This window comes from Haemorhous mexicanus, chromosome 7, assembly GCF_027477595.1.
Source record: "Haemorhous mexicanus isolate bHaeMex1 chromosome 7, bHaeMex1.pri, whole genome shotgun sequence".
Lineage (NCBI taxonomy): Eukaryota > Metazoa > Chordata > Aves > Passeriformes > Fringillidae > Haemorhous > Haemorhous mexicanus.
In genome coordinates, this window is record NC_082347.1 from 25,738,997 (window position 1) to 25,753,607 (window position 14,611).

The 14,611-nt window shown below is 42.1% G+C and overlaps 1 protein-coding gene and 1 long non-coding RNA gene across 2 annotated transcripts; one reads left to right on the top strand and one right to left on the bottom strand.

Annotated features, from left to right (window-relative positions):
* Positions 1–13,106, top strand: FAS (Fas cell surface death receptor). Its single transcript, XM_059851569.1, has 9 exons — positions 1–156; positions 6,389–6,536; positions 7,096–7,230; positions 9,229–9,337; positions 9,839–9,903; positions 10,249–10,329; positions 10,466–10,527; positions 11,016–11,055; positions 11,876–13,106. Exons 1-9 carry the CDS (start codon positions 100–102, stop codon positions 12,304–12,306), a joined length of 1,128 nt encoding a protein of 375 aa, XP_059707552.1. The 5' UTR covers positions 1–99; the 3' UTR covers positions 12,307–13,106.
* On the bottom strand, positions 3,557–8,252 carry LOC132329922 (uncharacterized). The gene is made up of 3 exons (XR_009487204.1): positions 7,994–8,252; positions 7,775–7,902; positions 3,557–4,190 (listed from the first exon to the last, which is right to left on the bottom strand). It is a non-coding gene; the product is annotated as an uncharacterized LOC132329922 (long non-coding RNA).
* Positions 13,107–14,611: the final 1,505 nt, after the last annotated feature.

The window sequence follows — 14,611 nt, forward strand, 5'->3', positions numbered from 1 at the left end:
TTGCCAACATGGGAGGAGCCGGGGGGCAGGGCGCGGGCAGCTCGGGCTGTCCCGCAGGGACGGGCCACTTCCCGTCGGAAGGTGCCGGGCAGCGGCGGCATGGGGACGGTGCGGGACGGCGGCGGCGTGACCCGAGAGCTCCTTGCCCTGCTCCTCGTAAGTGTCCGCCCGAGCGGGGCAGCGGGCGGGCGGCCGGGACAGCCCCGGCCGGGACAGCGGGGCCGGGCGGGGACTAGGAGTGCGGCGCCGCCGGGCCAGGAGCGCTGCCCGGTTGCTGCTCGCACCGGCCGTGGCAAACTTGTTATCACATTTCTGTCAATTCGTTAGGCGATGTTTTAAGTGGAAAAAACTCACTTTCAAGTTCAGGCACTTCTGAAGGGTGCTCAGTGAAGTGCGCGTTGTGTAAGGAGGACGGAAGAAAAGGGGGATGCATGCAGGTGGCTGTCGGATGGTGAGCTGTAGCTGGGGGCACCCAGGGACAGCTGGCACTGGTCCGCAGGCACCCAGAGCGGCCGGAGCGGCGGGCGAGGCAGGTGGAGAGTCCCCGCTCTGCCAGCAAGGGGAGGTGCGGGACGTGCCCGGGCTAAAACCGGGCTCGGCGGGAGCTGACCTGCGCTGCATCTCAGTGGATCCCGACCAGCGAGCTGGGAAAGCAACATAAAAGCAAATACCTGTGAGGTAGGAGTTTGAACCGCTATGACAATGACCCAGGAGAAGCTAGAGGAAGAGCCTGGCGTCAGTGTACAGCATTTACTGGGAGCAGTAGGGCAGGGCCTTCCCTTTTGCCTGAGCCATGCCTGTGCACACAGTGAGTCCTTGCAGCTTCTGAGAGCTTCGGTCTCGTGTCTCTCTCATCAGTAAAGTTACCTTGACACAGATCCATTCCGAACGGCTGCCGTCAGCGGGAAAAGTAAGGAAGTGAGTCAGTGGCCAGCACAGAGTCTCCGCTGGCCCAGGTGCGTTGCTGCAGCGGCAGGGAGCTCCAGGGCAGCAGACCCGGGCAGGTGCGGGGACGTGCGGCTGCCCTGGCTCCGGGGCAGCCCCGCTCCCCGAGCCCAGGGCTGCCGGGGGATGAGGCGGGGGGCAGTGAGCCCTGCTGGACAGCACAGCCAGGAAGTGTGCATGCAGAACACATTGCTTCCCCAGCCCAATTCTCCCGTTCCAGACACCTCGCTGCAGCTGACCTCCGAAGTCTCTTCGCGATGTGGTTTTATTGCTAACAAAGGCAGTTTGTTTTGTGGTTTGTCAAGTTAAAATCAAGTCTTAATGTATACACCACTCAAATTATGATCTGATCAACTGCATAACAGGTAGTAAAATACTTAAAGTATTTCAGAGAGCTCTATCCATGCCCCTGCACAAATCATCAAAGCATAATTAAATACAAAGTAGGATTCTCATCTGCTGACAGAAGTGTGTATTACCTGTTCCTGTACAGGAGCAGCCAACTAGTGACAGAAATGTCAGTGTGGCTCATTATGTTAGAACTATTCAGAATATATGTCTTAAGATTAAAAATACTTTCATTTATTACACTGCTCCAGAGAATATATTTTCTCTTCTTATTTTCCAGTTGTTTCCAGATTTCAGTATACCTTAGAAAGACTGTAGCATTCCTACAAAATTTCTATTTTTAAAAAGGTTTTTGTTTTAATTAGCATGTTGTTTCACTACTTATAAAATAGTAAACCTGGTCAGAGTTTGGCATATTATTTGGTTAAACCAGAACATGAAAACCGTTTGTTCAATGAAACCTCAATTTTGCAAGGAACTCCATGCTAAACTCAAGTAAAAGAAGATTTAGGGATAGTCATGCAAAAATAGCAATCCCCTATGAAGCTAGAAAACATCTGAGTTCATTTTGTAGAAAATGCTTCAAAACTATGTACCACTGAGAGACACACTTGTATCAGTTTAGAGACAGATCTTAGGAGAAAATGCTCTAGAATCAATACTTCCTCTAAAGAGAAGGGGTCCAATAATCCCTTTTTGCCAATGAGAGCAATTAATACTAGTGGGTGAAAATGAAAAAAAAAACCCTATTTACTAACAAAGCAAGATACCCACAAGGCACAGGAGAGAAAAAGTCAATTGAACCTTATACCCCATGCCCCCAACCCAGCCACATGGCAAGGGGGCAAGGATGGTGGCTGCTCCCTTTGTCTCAGGAAAGGGAAGAAAAAAAATCCATGCAGCAGCTCAGGCAAAAGTAGACAGGAACCTGTTGAGGCTTCTGGCACTGGTCTGCTCCTCAGAGCAGGTGAAACCGGTGGGGTTTAGTGTCCTTTATTTGCTGGCCTGGGTCTTTCCCACCGCCCCCATAGGCTCCCTGGACTGCAAGCCGAAACAGATCAAGTGGAAAAAAAAAAAAAAGGCAAAAAGAAACCACTGAATGATTTCTGCTGAAGTCCAGGGGTAAAGGTGGGGAAAGACAAAAAAGAGCTTCTTGCCTGAGCAAGCAGGGATACAGCTGGAGCAAGGGCAGTGAGCGAACAGTCCGAGTCGCAGCCCGAAGCACGCCAGAGAGAGAGAGCTGAACCGAGCCCGCACCCGGCCTTCCCAGGCTCCAGCCCAGCCTCCTGGTTCATCTTCACCCACTCCTGGCATGCAGCAGGCCATTAGGGAATGGAGTACCACCATAAAATCACCTCAAGACAGCCCTCCAAAGGAACAGGCCAGAGAGTGAACTGTTATGTAAATATTTTGTAATTATGATATGACTACAGAGCAGGCAGTTTTCTGGATGTTCAGAAGACATACTTTTGAAAACAAGGCTCCTGCATTACTGCACTGGTCTTTCTTTCTCAAATAATGGAAAAATCATACACACATTTACATGTACATGCATAAACAGCCATAAAATGGTGGGATGTCCCAAGACTCAAGTGAAAAGTATAAGGGCCCAATTTTGGAAACATGTCTGTGCATGTTTCCACAGGAACCACCTTTATCTTCGCAGTAACTCACTGAACAAAGAGAAAATCGTAAGAAAACCATCTTGTGTTAGAAAAGGACAAGGGTGAGAGTTGCTAGATTTCTGACTGTCAAGCTCTAATTCATGCTTACCTTCAACAAAGTGAGGCAAGAGCTGTTAATATCTCTCCCAACTCTCCAAACAGTGTAGTATTTATTACACTCTGCTCAGTAGTAAGTACTAAAAAGCAAAACCCAACAAAATAACCAATCATACAACTCCCAGCCCCAGTAGGTTGTTTCAGTTTGCATGTGAGTCAGCTGAGATATGAAAGGGATTGAATTTGAACAGTGTGTGTTTTAAGGTACTGAACAGTCTGAGGCTATTTGCTCTCAGAGGCACTAAATGCACACATTTCCCTTGGAATTTAAGAAGCTCAGGGTGCTTCTAGATGTGGGGAAATACCAACTCCCATTGCTGGGCTTTAAAAAATCGAACTGGATTCTTTTTGTTCTTTTCATAAAAGACTTTAGAATGTGAAATACTATTTTTAGAGGTTATTTTATGTTATTAACAGAGATTCAGCCTTGATGAGAGAAAAAAAAGACTTATAGGAAAAATGATACTCGAAGTTTTGGAAGAAGAAATTTCTTGTCATAGTGAAAGAATTGGAGTAGAGAATCCTCTAAAGACTACTCTTTGAGTGAAATTACTCTTTGAAAAGGCCAGGCTGACAGAGTTAATATAAGGGAGATTAATTACAGAGAAAAGCATATTAAAATGAAGATAGTTCTAGCAACTTAACTTCCACGAGGCAAAAAAAAAAGCAAGAAAAATCCCTCCTCCTCCTTTTTTAACACTTAGAAAGCCCCTGATGAGCTCATGCACCTTGGTCCATGTAACGAATGTGGAGTGGAAAAAAAAAAGGCCACATACTGTAACCATCAGTCTTCTCATACATCAGCATTTATAGATGAGAAATGGGAGAAGGGGCTCGCTAAAAATAAAATGTATTATAAAGATAACAGGAGAAAACAGAGACTTTTTTTTCTCAGGGTTGACATTGTAAAGTTTTAAAAAGTCCTGTATGCAAATTACACATTCACACACTTCCCAAGCTAAGATTACATACCTATAGGCTGTGTCTTGCAGAAGCTTTTCTGTTGAAATAGATTGAGATGTCCTGAAGAATACTTTGACCAAGGAAGAACTGGAGGCATGAGAATCCCAAAATGACACGAGTATTCAAAGAAATGAAAGTTCTTGTCATTGTGCCCTAGAAATGCAGATGAGAACAGGTTTCATAAGAGTGTCCTTAGCAAATACCTGTTGGTGAAAGCATTTGGAGGACCCTGTTGGAATGACGGAGAGGGAGCAGGTAGAAAATTCTTTTCATTGTCTGGGCAATGCAAATGCAGCAAAACCAGAAAATTTGGGCTCATATTTTTAGGGGTTCTGCTAAGGGTAGATGTCCCCAGCTGATTGATCTTATTCCCATTGACTGCTTAGTGCAATCTAAGTCTTCAATTTAGATACTAAAACTATTTTTTTTAGGTTGAGAAAGTTAAAAGAGAGTCTCTGTGACTCATTCTAGGCTGAAAACATACAACCACTGCTTGAGTGTACATGTCATAAAAAAGCACCTATCATCCCTGCCTGTATAAAAGCCCCTAAATTGCTTCCTTTCTGATATTAGTGTTCACTGCTCAGTGACAACAGAAAAAGCAGCTAAGGTGTGCACAGGAAGCTGAATGACTATTGACTCTTTTCTGGTTTTTTTTTTTCCCTATGAGACACACCAAAATTTGTGAATAGCAAATGGATTGCTTTTACAAGGGTGCAAATCCAGGAGGAAAAATGTTTGAAAAAATTCGGGCATTGCTTTGAAAAAAAGTCTTCACCATTTTATCATTATTCCTTCCACAGGAAGATGTTGTAAGACATCCCTGCAAGCAGAACCAATGTAGGTGTTTGGTGCTGCTTAAGTGTCAAATTCTGAGAAGTCACCCCCACTTCTTGTAAGTGTACCAGGAAGTTCATCTCCGTGAGCAGGAGCAGAGGGCATCCATCTGAAAATGTTCTGTTTCTGTAGCCCCTCATACCAGCCCAGCCCATTTGGATAAAAGCATAAACAAGAGGCAGAGAGCTTTGTTGATGTGAGGGAGCACATGTCTCTGCACACACTATGTTTGCAGGCATTTGGTAGAAGAAGCAAGGTTCTACTGGTATTAGTGATTTAGAAATATGTTTCCTTCTTTGATTATATTCTATTTTCTGCATGACTCTCTCGACATTTCCTTTGTGCTGCTTTGGGAAAAACCAAACCAGACTGGTTATGCATCCCTGACTATATTTTAGAGATTATTTTTAATTGGAATTTCTAATCCAGTGTTTAGTGAGGTAGCTGTCCTAGACAAAAGGAAAACAAATCACTCTAATTTGACACATCCACTTGAAAGCCTCTGTGGAGACTTAATTTTTTAACATCACTACACTGGAATTCAGAGTAGAGCACCCTGAAAGCTTTGGCAGCAAAGGAAGAGAGAGCACCAAACAGGGGAAGTGATGGGCTGAGCATCCATACCCAGAGTTTCTCCAGTGCTAATTATGCTGTTTCAGCTGCTGGAGCTTCACCTCCAGGTGCAAAGAAAGGCCTTCTTAATTTCAGTCCATACATTATATACATTTTATATATATACATATTAAGCAGATAGGTGCTAAGGAAATAAAATACTGTCCACCTTCTCGCTTGTGAATAGACTAGAGGATCAAAAGAAGTGGCTACCTGTAGATGGCAGTGGTCTTATTGGTTACATCAGTTAGTTAGCAACAGATAACACTTCCTTCACTTGAGAGCCCAGTTTGATATCCAAAATGGGCTTTTGGTAATTTAACATAAAGAGTTTTCTGCATCTAAATGAAGCTATATTCAGCATCCATAGCTCCATTATGTAGACATCTCATATTTAGTGCATGCAGAGTAAATAGAGAATTCCACAGAAAATATTGCTGAGAAGAAGATATCCTTATCATTCTTCCTCCTTCTTCCACAATAATACAAAAACCATGGTTTGCCCACTGGGCCACAGTGCTTTATCACTATCATGAGAAGAGGCAGGGCAGGGGCCACTAGTAAACTTCTACTGCCTAATGACAGAAGTAAAAACAAACAAAAAACTCCCAGCACTAGGCAATTTACAGTGCAAATTGACAGTGCAATTGACAGTGCAAAAAATTCAAAGAAATGGATCTGTTGTAAACTAATTTGAAAGGAGAGTGTTTGTAGTGGTAGGGTTCATGGCTTTAATATGGGCCCTCATTGTCTATAAAACTGTAATTAACAGTTTTAACAAGGGATTGAATATTAATATGTTTAGATATAGAGTAACGCTATTAATGTGACTCTTCTAGTACTAAAACAGTTTTAGTGCACAGTCCTAAACATTTTTTGTCTAATTTTCTGTTCTCTCCTAGGTGGCTCTCCTAATTATTGAAACACAGTGCAAAAATGATACTGAAGCTGTAATAACCTCCAATAGGAGGATCATTTCCAGGAGGGAAGTTAACTGCAAGGAGGATGAATACAGTTTAGAGACTCAGTGCTGCAAGAAATGTAGAAGTGGTGAGTATGATTTGTGTTGAGAAGTCATTAACAGGGGACACCACAGCATGCACATTTCTTTGTGCTGGGATACTGAAGTGGCATGAGGTGGTTTCTTGGATGCAGTGCCTCATTCCAGCTGCATCTTTGTTTTGTTACAGGACATAAGCCACTTCAAAGATAGTTCTTGAGCTCAATGCACCAATAACTTCTCACTGCAGAGAGCAGTTATCTCATAACAAGCTTGTTACAAAAAGCCAAGAATTAACATACACGTATTTGAAAAAGGTTGAAAAAGTGAAAACACATGCTTTTGCCTAAGGGATTCCATACATTTGTGGGTTTTCCAATTTTTGATGTACAGTTTTGTTTCGTGTGTTCTCCTTCAGTATTAAATTGGAGGAAGAGTGGGGATAATCAAAAGTTATGTATACTACATTCCTGGAGTGCATCTACACATGCACAAAGAATATACATTCCATATTTGGAATCAAAAGTATTAGGGATTAAAAATGAAATTCTGATTTTAGTCTTAGAGCTACTGGCTGCTCTCTAAATAGTTGGTTTTCTGTCTCTACAGGTTTTGTTAAAAATGTCTCCTGCCCAACAGATGTTATCAAACACTGTGCTCCATGTCAGAAAGGAAAGGAATTCATGAATCACCCTAATGACCTCGACAAGTGTTGGAGATGCAAATTGTGTGACAGCAACTTTGGTATGTCTATAGAAATAGCAACTGCAGCAATGACTCCTCTTTCATACAGGATTTCACTGAAAAGTCTCCACAATACCTAGTCATGGTTATCATGTAGAGTCAAAACTTTTTGTGGTAGGACATGAGTGAATTTGTGAGAAAGTAGTAAGTTTATCCTCCAGTTCCCTTTCATCAAGCACAAAGTAGGAAGAAAAATAGTTGGTCCATTATTCCTCCATATATCTGCCTTTGCTTAGCCAAATCCTTGCAAAGCAGACACTGTACAAACTAGTTAGAGTCAAGGAAGGCAAGTTCTCCCCCTTCTCCACCCTCTGTTTAAAAGAGGGGTGTAAGAAGTAATGATTTTTTTGTAGCCTTTCACATAATCGATAATGTTATTCAAAAGTGATTGTTGTCTTTTGAAAGGCACCCAAGGTGCAGTGTGGGGTACCTGTGTCAGGCTGTAAGGCAAGCCCTCCCGGGGCAGAGCAGTGCCCACCCACCCCAGTGCTCTGCATTCAGCAGTGGAGGCAGGAGGGGCTGTTTAGAGATAACACAAACTCACCTGCCTGCTTTCTGTGGTCGGTTCCCTGCAGTCTATCAGCATCCACAGCTGAGGGAAAGGACACTGGAAGAGCTATCCCTCCCTAGTCATTTCAGTGTATATTTATGAGCCCTTTGTTCATGAACCTGCTGGGTGAAGGCAGAAATTCACTACCTGCTGCATAAATACCCATCACAGATTTTTTTTTTTTTTTTTTAATCCGTTAAACTTATTTCCTACCAGTTCCACCAGGTGTCCTGTAGATCTGCTCTGCTTGGATTTAGGGAATGACAGTTCTTCATTCCTCATACCCAAAATCAAATTTAGTGAATGGAGAGACAGTTCTCAACTCCAGTATGGTTGTACTCAGATCACCTGCTGGAATATCAATCTTTAGTGCTCTCCCCTTCCTTTAGAACCTCAATATGGATAGAAAACTTTCCTCTCGTTTTCTGCTCTAATAAGCATTTTCATGTGGGTGATGAAATTGGTAAGAGTGAAACAATTCAGTATTTTATATGTGTCACAATTATTAAAACTGAAGGGAGGAAAAGGGTAATGGGATGGCTTGTCACAATATTCCACAGACAGTAATGCAGCTGAAGAGAAGTCAGTAGACTGACAATAGGCAAGAGCAAAATTACCACTGAAGTTCCATGTGAACCATTCTTATGATCATTCATAGCCACTATTTTCATGAGTTACTTCAGCACTGATGTCACAGTAGAGCTTCATCAAATTTTGAAATATCAAGTAGCTTCAAATTACAGCAGGGCACTGAATGTAGTAACTCAAAATTTTGTTGTTTTTATATGCCTATGAAAATAGCTTTCATAGTAGGTAGAAACAGTAACTTTTAATGCAGAAGTTTTTTATTTCATAGATGGAGATAGCATTATCATATAAACTGAGGATAGGAGAAAATTAATAATTTGTTTTGATCCTTAAGAGGAATACTTAACATGGATATGTTAGTCAAAAAAGAGAGAGTGGAATTCCTCATCATTGGAGGTCTTCAAGAAAACTTAAAACTTTTTGTCTGTCCGGGAGTGCAAAGATCCCATCTCCATTATCAAGTAAGGAGATAGGCTGTGTGATCTTCTGAGTTTCCTTCTGGCTTTACAGTACTAAATGGGAAAAATAAGCTGGGATTTGGCTGTGCTGAGTGAGTCCTCTTCTGGCAAGAACTGCATTGAGTAAATAATTTTAGAGCTGCATTGTGTGATGAGTTTTAGAGCTGCATTGTGTGATGAGTTTTAGAGCTGCAGTGTGATGAGGTTTCTGCTCTCCTGTCCAGCAGAGGTCTCTCTGGCAGCTCCACCAGCCCAGCTCCTTAGAAAAGCTCCGTGTGTGTATTATAAAGCTAAGCCTCGCCAGTTCCAGCCGAGGTGGAGCCAGCAGCAAGTCTGAGGACAAGACTTTGTGGGCAGAAGCCTGCTTTTTCAGGCTAATACGCTAAAGAAATCTGTTTTTAGGTTTGGAGGTTGTGAAGAACTGTACCCCAGAAGAGGACACGCAGTGTGCCTGTGCAAAGAACCATTTCTGCAGTCCTGCGGGATGTGACACTTGCATTCAATGTACCATGTAAGTTCATGCCTTCAACACTACATATCAACTTGTTAATATGTAATCACATTTTCTTCCAGCTGGTTTCAAGACAGAGGATAAGGTAATCTATAACCTCAGGGAAAGCATACCAATTTTCCTTTGCACCTGAGCTGAGTCAGCTCAATTTGCAGCCATGAAAGCTTTCCAAAGGCATGCAGAAAAAAATATATATCCACTGAGTCTGTATATGCTTTTCAAAATTACTAATAAAGTATCTGAGCTTTCCTGTTGTCTTTGAGTGATCTGCTGTTACATTGAGAAATAATTTCATGCGTTTTCCCACTGCCACAAATTTCCATGCCATTTTCATACCTATTAAACCCCAAGATCAGGGATTTGGAATATGAAACCAGCGTATTTATCAGCAAAATATAAAATATTTTTTTGATAAAACACCTTAGAAAATTTTGATTTGCTCTCTGAACAGGTTAAGAGAGAAAAAAATCCCCTAATAATTTGTGTTCATATTTTCTGCAGATGTGAAAGCGGTGTAATTGAAAAGCAATGTACGGCAGCTTCAGACACTGTGTGCGGAACGAAAGGTACCAGTTAAATATAGCAAGGTCCAGCACGTGCTGTATTTTGAGGGGCAATTGCAATTGTACTGTTCTACACACTGGCCACAGTAATTCCTGACAGCTCAGGGCCCTAGTCCCACTGGGCCCTCTACTGACCTGTAGAGTATGATTTTCCCTTGATCGCTGGGCAGGTGTAGGAGCTGTGACCCCTTTTTGGGGGCAGCTCACCACAGGTACATCTTTAACATATTTGGCTTTTGTCATTAGGAGGGCCTTTAAAATCTGACACAGTCTTGTTTAAAATTTGGTGTGCTGCTGTATTGTATTTCTTGATTTAACTTTCATGCATATTTTCCAATGTTCCAACAGCACCAGCAATGCTGTGGTGGATCATTGCTTTGGGAGTTTTGCTAGTACTACTAGCAATAATAGCTGGAGCAATAGTCTGGTGTAAGTGATTCCCTACTTATTCCTATTATAATCTGAATGAGATATTCTGATGCTTATTCAAATATAATTTTATATTCTTGGAGTCCAAAGGAGAGATATCCTACCCTAGATTTTAAAAATGCTTTTTTTGTTTCAGACAAGAGAAAACAGAAGGGTCTTACAATCAATAAGGACCGATGTAATGGAGTTTATGAAAAAGTAAGCATTGTTGCTTTGATCATAAAAAACTCAGCTTTATGCAGAGAACTTTTTTCCATTTAAACTGCACTGGGTCTCCCCAAACATTTGTGTGCCTCTCTTCTATGACATGAATGAAGTAAATTTCATCACAAGAATACATTTGGGAGAAGTAAGAGAAACCCTGTATTACTTCTTTAGGATTGTTGGAATGTTTCCTAAGTCACATGACCACAATCAAAACTTCATAAATCATCAGGCCTCCAGCAACCCAGGATGTTCCTGTCCCCATGCAGAATTCTAGGCTTTAGAAGGTGATTCCCCAAACTTACCCAAGTCAAAAGAGGTCTCTGCGTCTGGTCTGACTCTCTCACTCATGAAACAGGAATCATGAAGAAAAACTAGAAGAAAATCCAAGAAGTGTCATAAAATGTGTTTATCCTCTTATATAAGTGTGGGGTTTTACAAAGGTTGTTTCTACTTTTTTCTCTCCTGCTTTTTTTTCCCAGGGGAATGAACCTCTCATAGATGTACCTCTCATAGTTCCAGGTAAGAGACAAATAATTTATCAAAATTCAGTAGAAAGAAAAAACAGATACAAAATTCCTAAACTGGGAAAAAGAAAAAAAAAGAGTATTTTTGTGTAGACTTTGCCACTGTCCAGACCTGTCATTCCAGCACAAAAGTGAACACTTGCGAAAGAAGTGCCAGTTCATATAATGCTCATCAAGGCACTTAGTGGCATCATGCAAGTCTTGCCTCAGGAGGAATTTCTGTTGTATGGGGAGCAATTACTCATTGTCTACGAGTGAATTTCAGTTCTGCATGTGGTACAGACACTAGGGAACAGCAAACTGTTTCTAGTTTCTATAACCATAGATATTTATGATTAGGGAGCAGTCCACAGTGGGATTGAAGATTCACAAGCCTACATTCTGTTCAAGGGCAAATCCACAGGAGTGGTACACAACAGGAAAAAAGATCCAAGACTGTATCACAGCAGAAGACCTGTCCTGTTTCATGACCTCTCCCAATGCTGTTTTGAGAAAAACGGGTACGTGAGAGGTGGCCACACTTCCATGATAGAGAAGGACAGAACAGGTTACAGAGGGAACTGATGCTCTGTTTCAGGTGGTAGGAAGCAATATGGCTGCAAGCCTGAATCTTTGAAATACCTAGCATCTGGCAGGAACATGTAAAAACACACCTGCCATGTATTGTAAAAAATCACATGCAAACCATACTGAGTCACAAATACCTGAAACTTAATGTCCTTTGGATAGAAGATTTTATCAGATTTCTGAGTGCAGGTGATAAAACCCAGTAAGATAAAAGAGCCAGGTGCATTAATTTCCTTTCCTGCTCCTAGATGTTGACCTGAGCAGCCACATTCCTGATATTGTGGCAGAGATGACACTCACAGAAGTCAAGACATTTGTTCGTCACCGCGGTGTACCAGAACCTGTCATAGACCAGAGCATTCAGGATTTTCTTGGTGATACATCTGAACAGAAGATTAGGCTGTTTCGAGTCTGGTATCAAAGAAATGGGATGAAGGGAGCCTATGGAACCCTAATAAGCAGCCTGAGAAAGTTAAAAATGTGTGCTGTAGCTGATAAAATTGAGCAAAATCTGAAGGCAGCCATTTCCAGCTCTCAGGAAGGGGGACAGTCTTATAATCCTGACACTGAGCAAAGCAAAACTTGCACTCAGGAGGGTGGAAACTCTGACAATGAGAGTGCTGAGCTAAGTAAAGCCTCTACTGCTAGTTTGGAAGGGACCTTGCACAGAGTAACTTGAAAATTATTTCTGAATGAGTATTTCTCTAATATAAATAACAAAGTTTTAAAATGGCATCTTCATTGGCAGTTCTGATTGAACTCAAGTAAGTTATTATATGCAAAAGGAATAACTACAAATTTTTACATATCTTTCCTTTAAAAAAAGTTCTAGCCTTTTTTTGGTTGTTAAGGACTTGAAGTTTTTTGACTTGTTTACTAAAAGGTGCAATATTAGACTCCAGCTATAGGATCCATTACAAGAGGAAAGAAGTTATAATTTGAAGAAAAGGAATAGTTTAAATGCAAGGTCCTGCATTATTTAATCAATGTAAGGTTCTGCATACATCAAAAACATAGGCTGTGCTGTTTTTTTTTTTTTTCCTTTGAAGGGAAAGCTCTGGTGTTATGAGTCTACAAAGTGTACAGGAAGAGTACTTGAAAAAAAAAAGTTACCTGCCTTACACCTGATTAATTTGAAATATAGGTGTTGCTGTGTAGATTCTACTCTGCTGCAAATACAATTTCTATTTTTCATAAAAGCACTTTTGTGTGTATATGGAGTTTTGTATATGTGTGCAAGTTTTCTATACAAAAAGCTCCCAGTTCTAGGTAAAAATAATTATCTCTGTTGTTCTCAGCAATGTTTGTAAGCCTCTTCTAATGTCTGAAACCTTCAAAGGAATAGGAGCTGAAGGGTTAGCAGCACAGCAGAACCATCATTTCTGGAAGGCAACCTTCAGAGTGGATGATGCTTTTCTAATGCAGAAATTAATACAATTGAAGCATCTTCTTCATTAAAAAAATAAAAACTGCATAAAACATGACCCCTGTCTTTCTTATAGTGCAGTTTATAGATGTCATGTTTAAGTTTGCTTTTACTCAGGCTAGCAAATCAGAATAAAGGAGATCATTCTAATGAAAAAACACCTTACCTTTCTTCCATCACCAAGTGCAGAGGACTCAGCTCCTACATTCAGAGGACTGGTATACTGCTGGCAGCTTTGCTGGGAGGCCTTTCCCTTTCACACACCCATTTGTGCAAATCTCATAAAGTCTTTCAACAGAAGGGGGGACTTCACTGGAAAGGTTTGATTTTTCCAGATTACATGCTAAGAAAGATGACTTTCTTTGGCTCTGTCATCAGTTCCCTGGAGAAAATCTCCAGCCAGTATCAGGACTCAGCCAAAACAGGAAGAGAGCTACCTGGGCTGGCTCTCACCTGCCCACCAGGGTGTTGGGGGTGTGGGGTAGGGTCTCATGGCTGCCACCTGACCACAGGACCTGGAAAGGGCGAGGTAAGGCTGGCCACAGGGTGCCAGAGGCTGGCAATCAACCCCTGCCAGTGCTGGGTGCCCACAGCCATGTGGAATTCCTCCGAAATGCCACATAGCTGGGAAGGCAGTACATAGCCTTTGGGAACAGCTAAAATCTGTGCGTGGCATCAAGCAGGAGCCTGAAGGAAAGGCAGGACGTAGCTTTGAACTCATTACCTGTTTCACAGACTGAGCCTGTTAAAGGTCTCAATGACACAGAGCACGTTTTGCCCAGTGTATGTTGAACAGCTCTTAAGCACCTTCCATGCTAAACAGTCAGAAAAGCCTTCCACCCCACTTTGGAGCCTCTAATCCAGCTGCATTTTCTAAGTATCTAATCCTCTGCTATATTGCCAAAATCCACACACTCTGCTGCTTTTTGAAGGAAAACTTTCAAGCTGCTGCAGTCAGATGATTTAACAGCCATGGGCCAAATTGTGCAGCCATGGACTGATGAACATTGTGTAAATGGCCTGAGTCTGTTCTCTCTGTGCACAGCTCTGACACACCCTGACAATGTGTTGCTCCTGGTCCTGTTTTGGCCAGGGTTCACATACCTAAGAGAATAAAATATCTGCCTTTCAGAAAAGCAGCCCAGCAGTGGGGTCAACTGTGCCATCTTTTATAGGATGCAGTTGTGCAGAAGCACAGCCAAGACAGGAAGGAAGGAAGGAGAGCTCCATGCTCTCACGTGCCCTGGTAGATAGGCTGCTCCCTATGCCATGTCCCATCCAGGAAGGCATGAATGTAGCTTAAAGCTGTGTTGGCAGATGCTTGACTTCAACTTTTTCTTCCCTTGACTTCTGGCTTTGTCTCTCTGATCAGCATCTGATCAGCAGAAATGAAGGTGGTCCACCTCTCAGGGTTCCAGAGGAGCAGGGAACTGACCAATCTGAACTACAGGGATCTTAAAATGGAGCCACCAAACCTCATAAATTTCTGACAGTGAAATAAAATGATCATTTTCCTTTCATCACACTGGAATTCCCCTACCTCAGTATAAAAAGGATG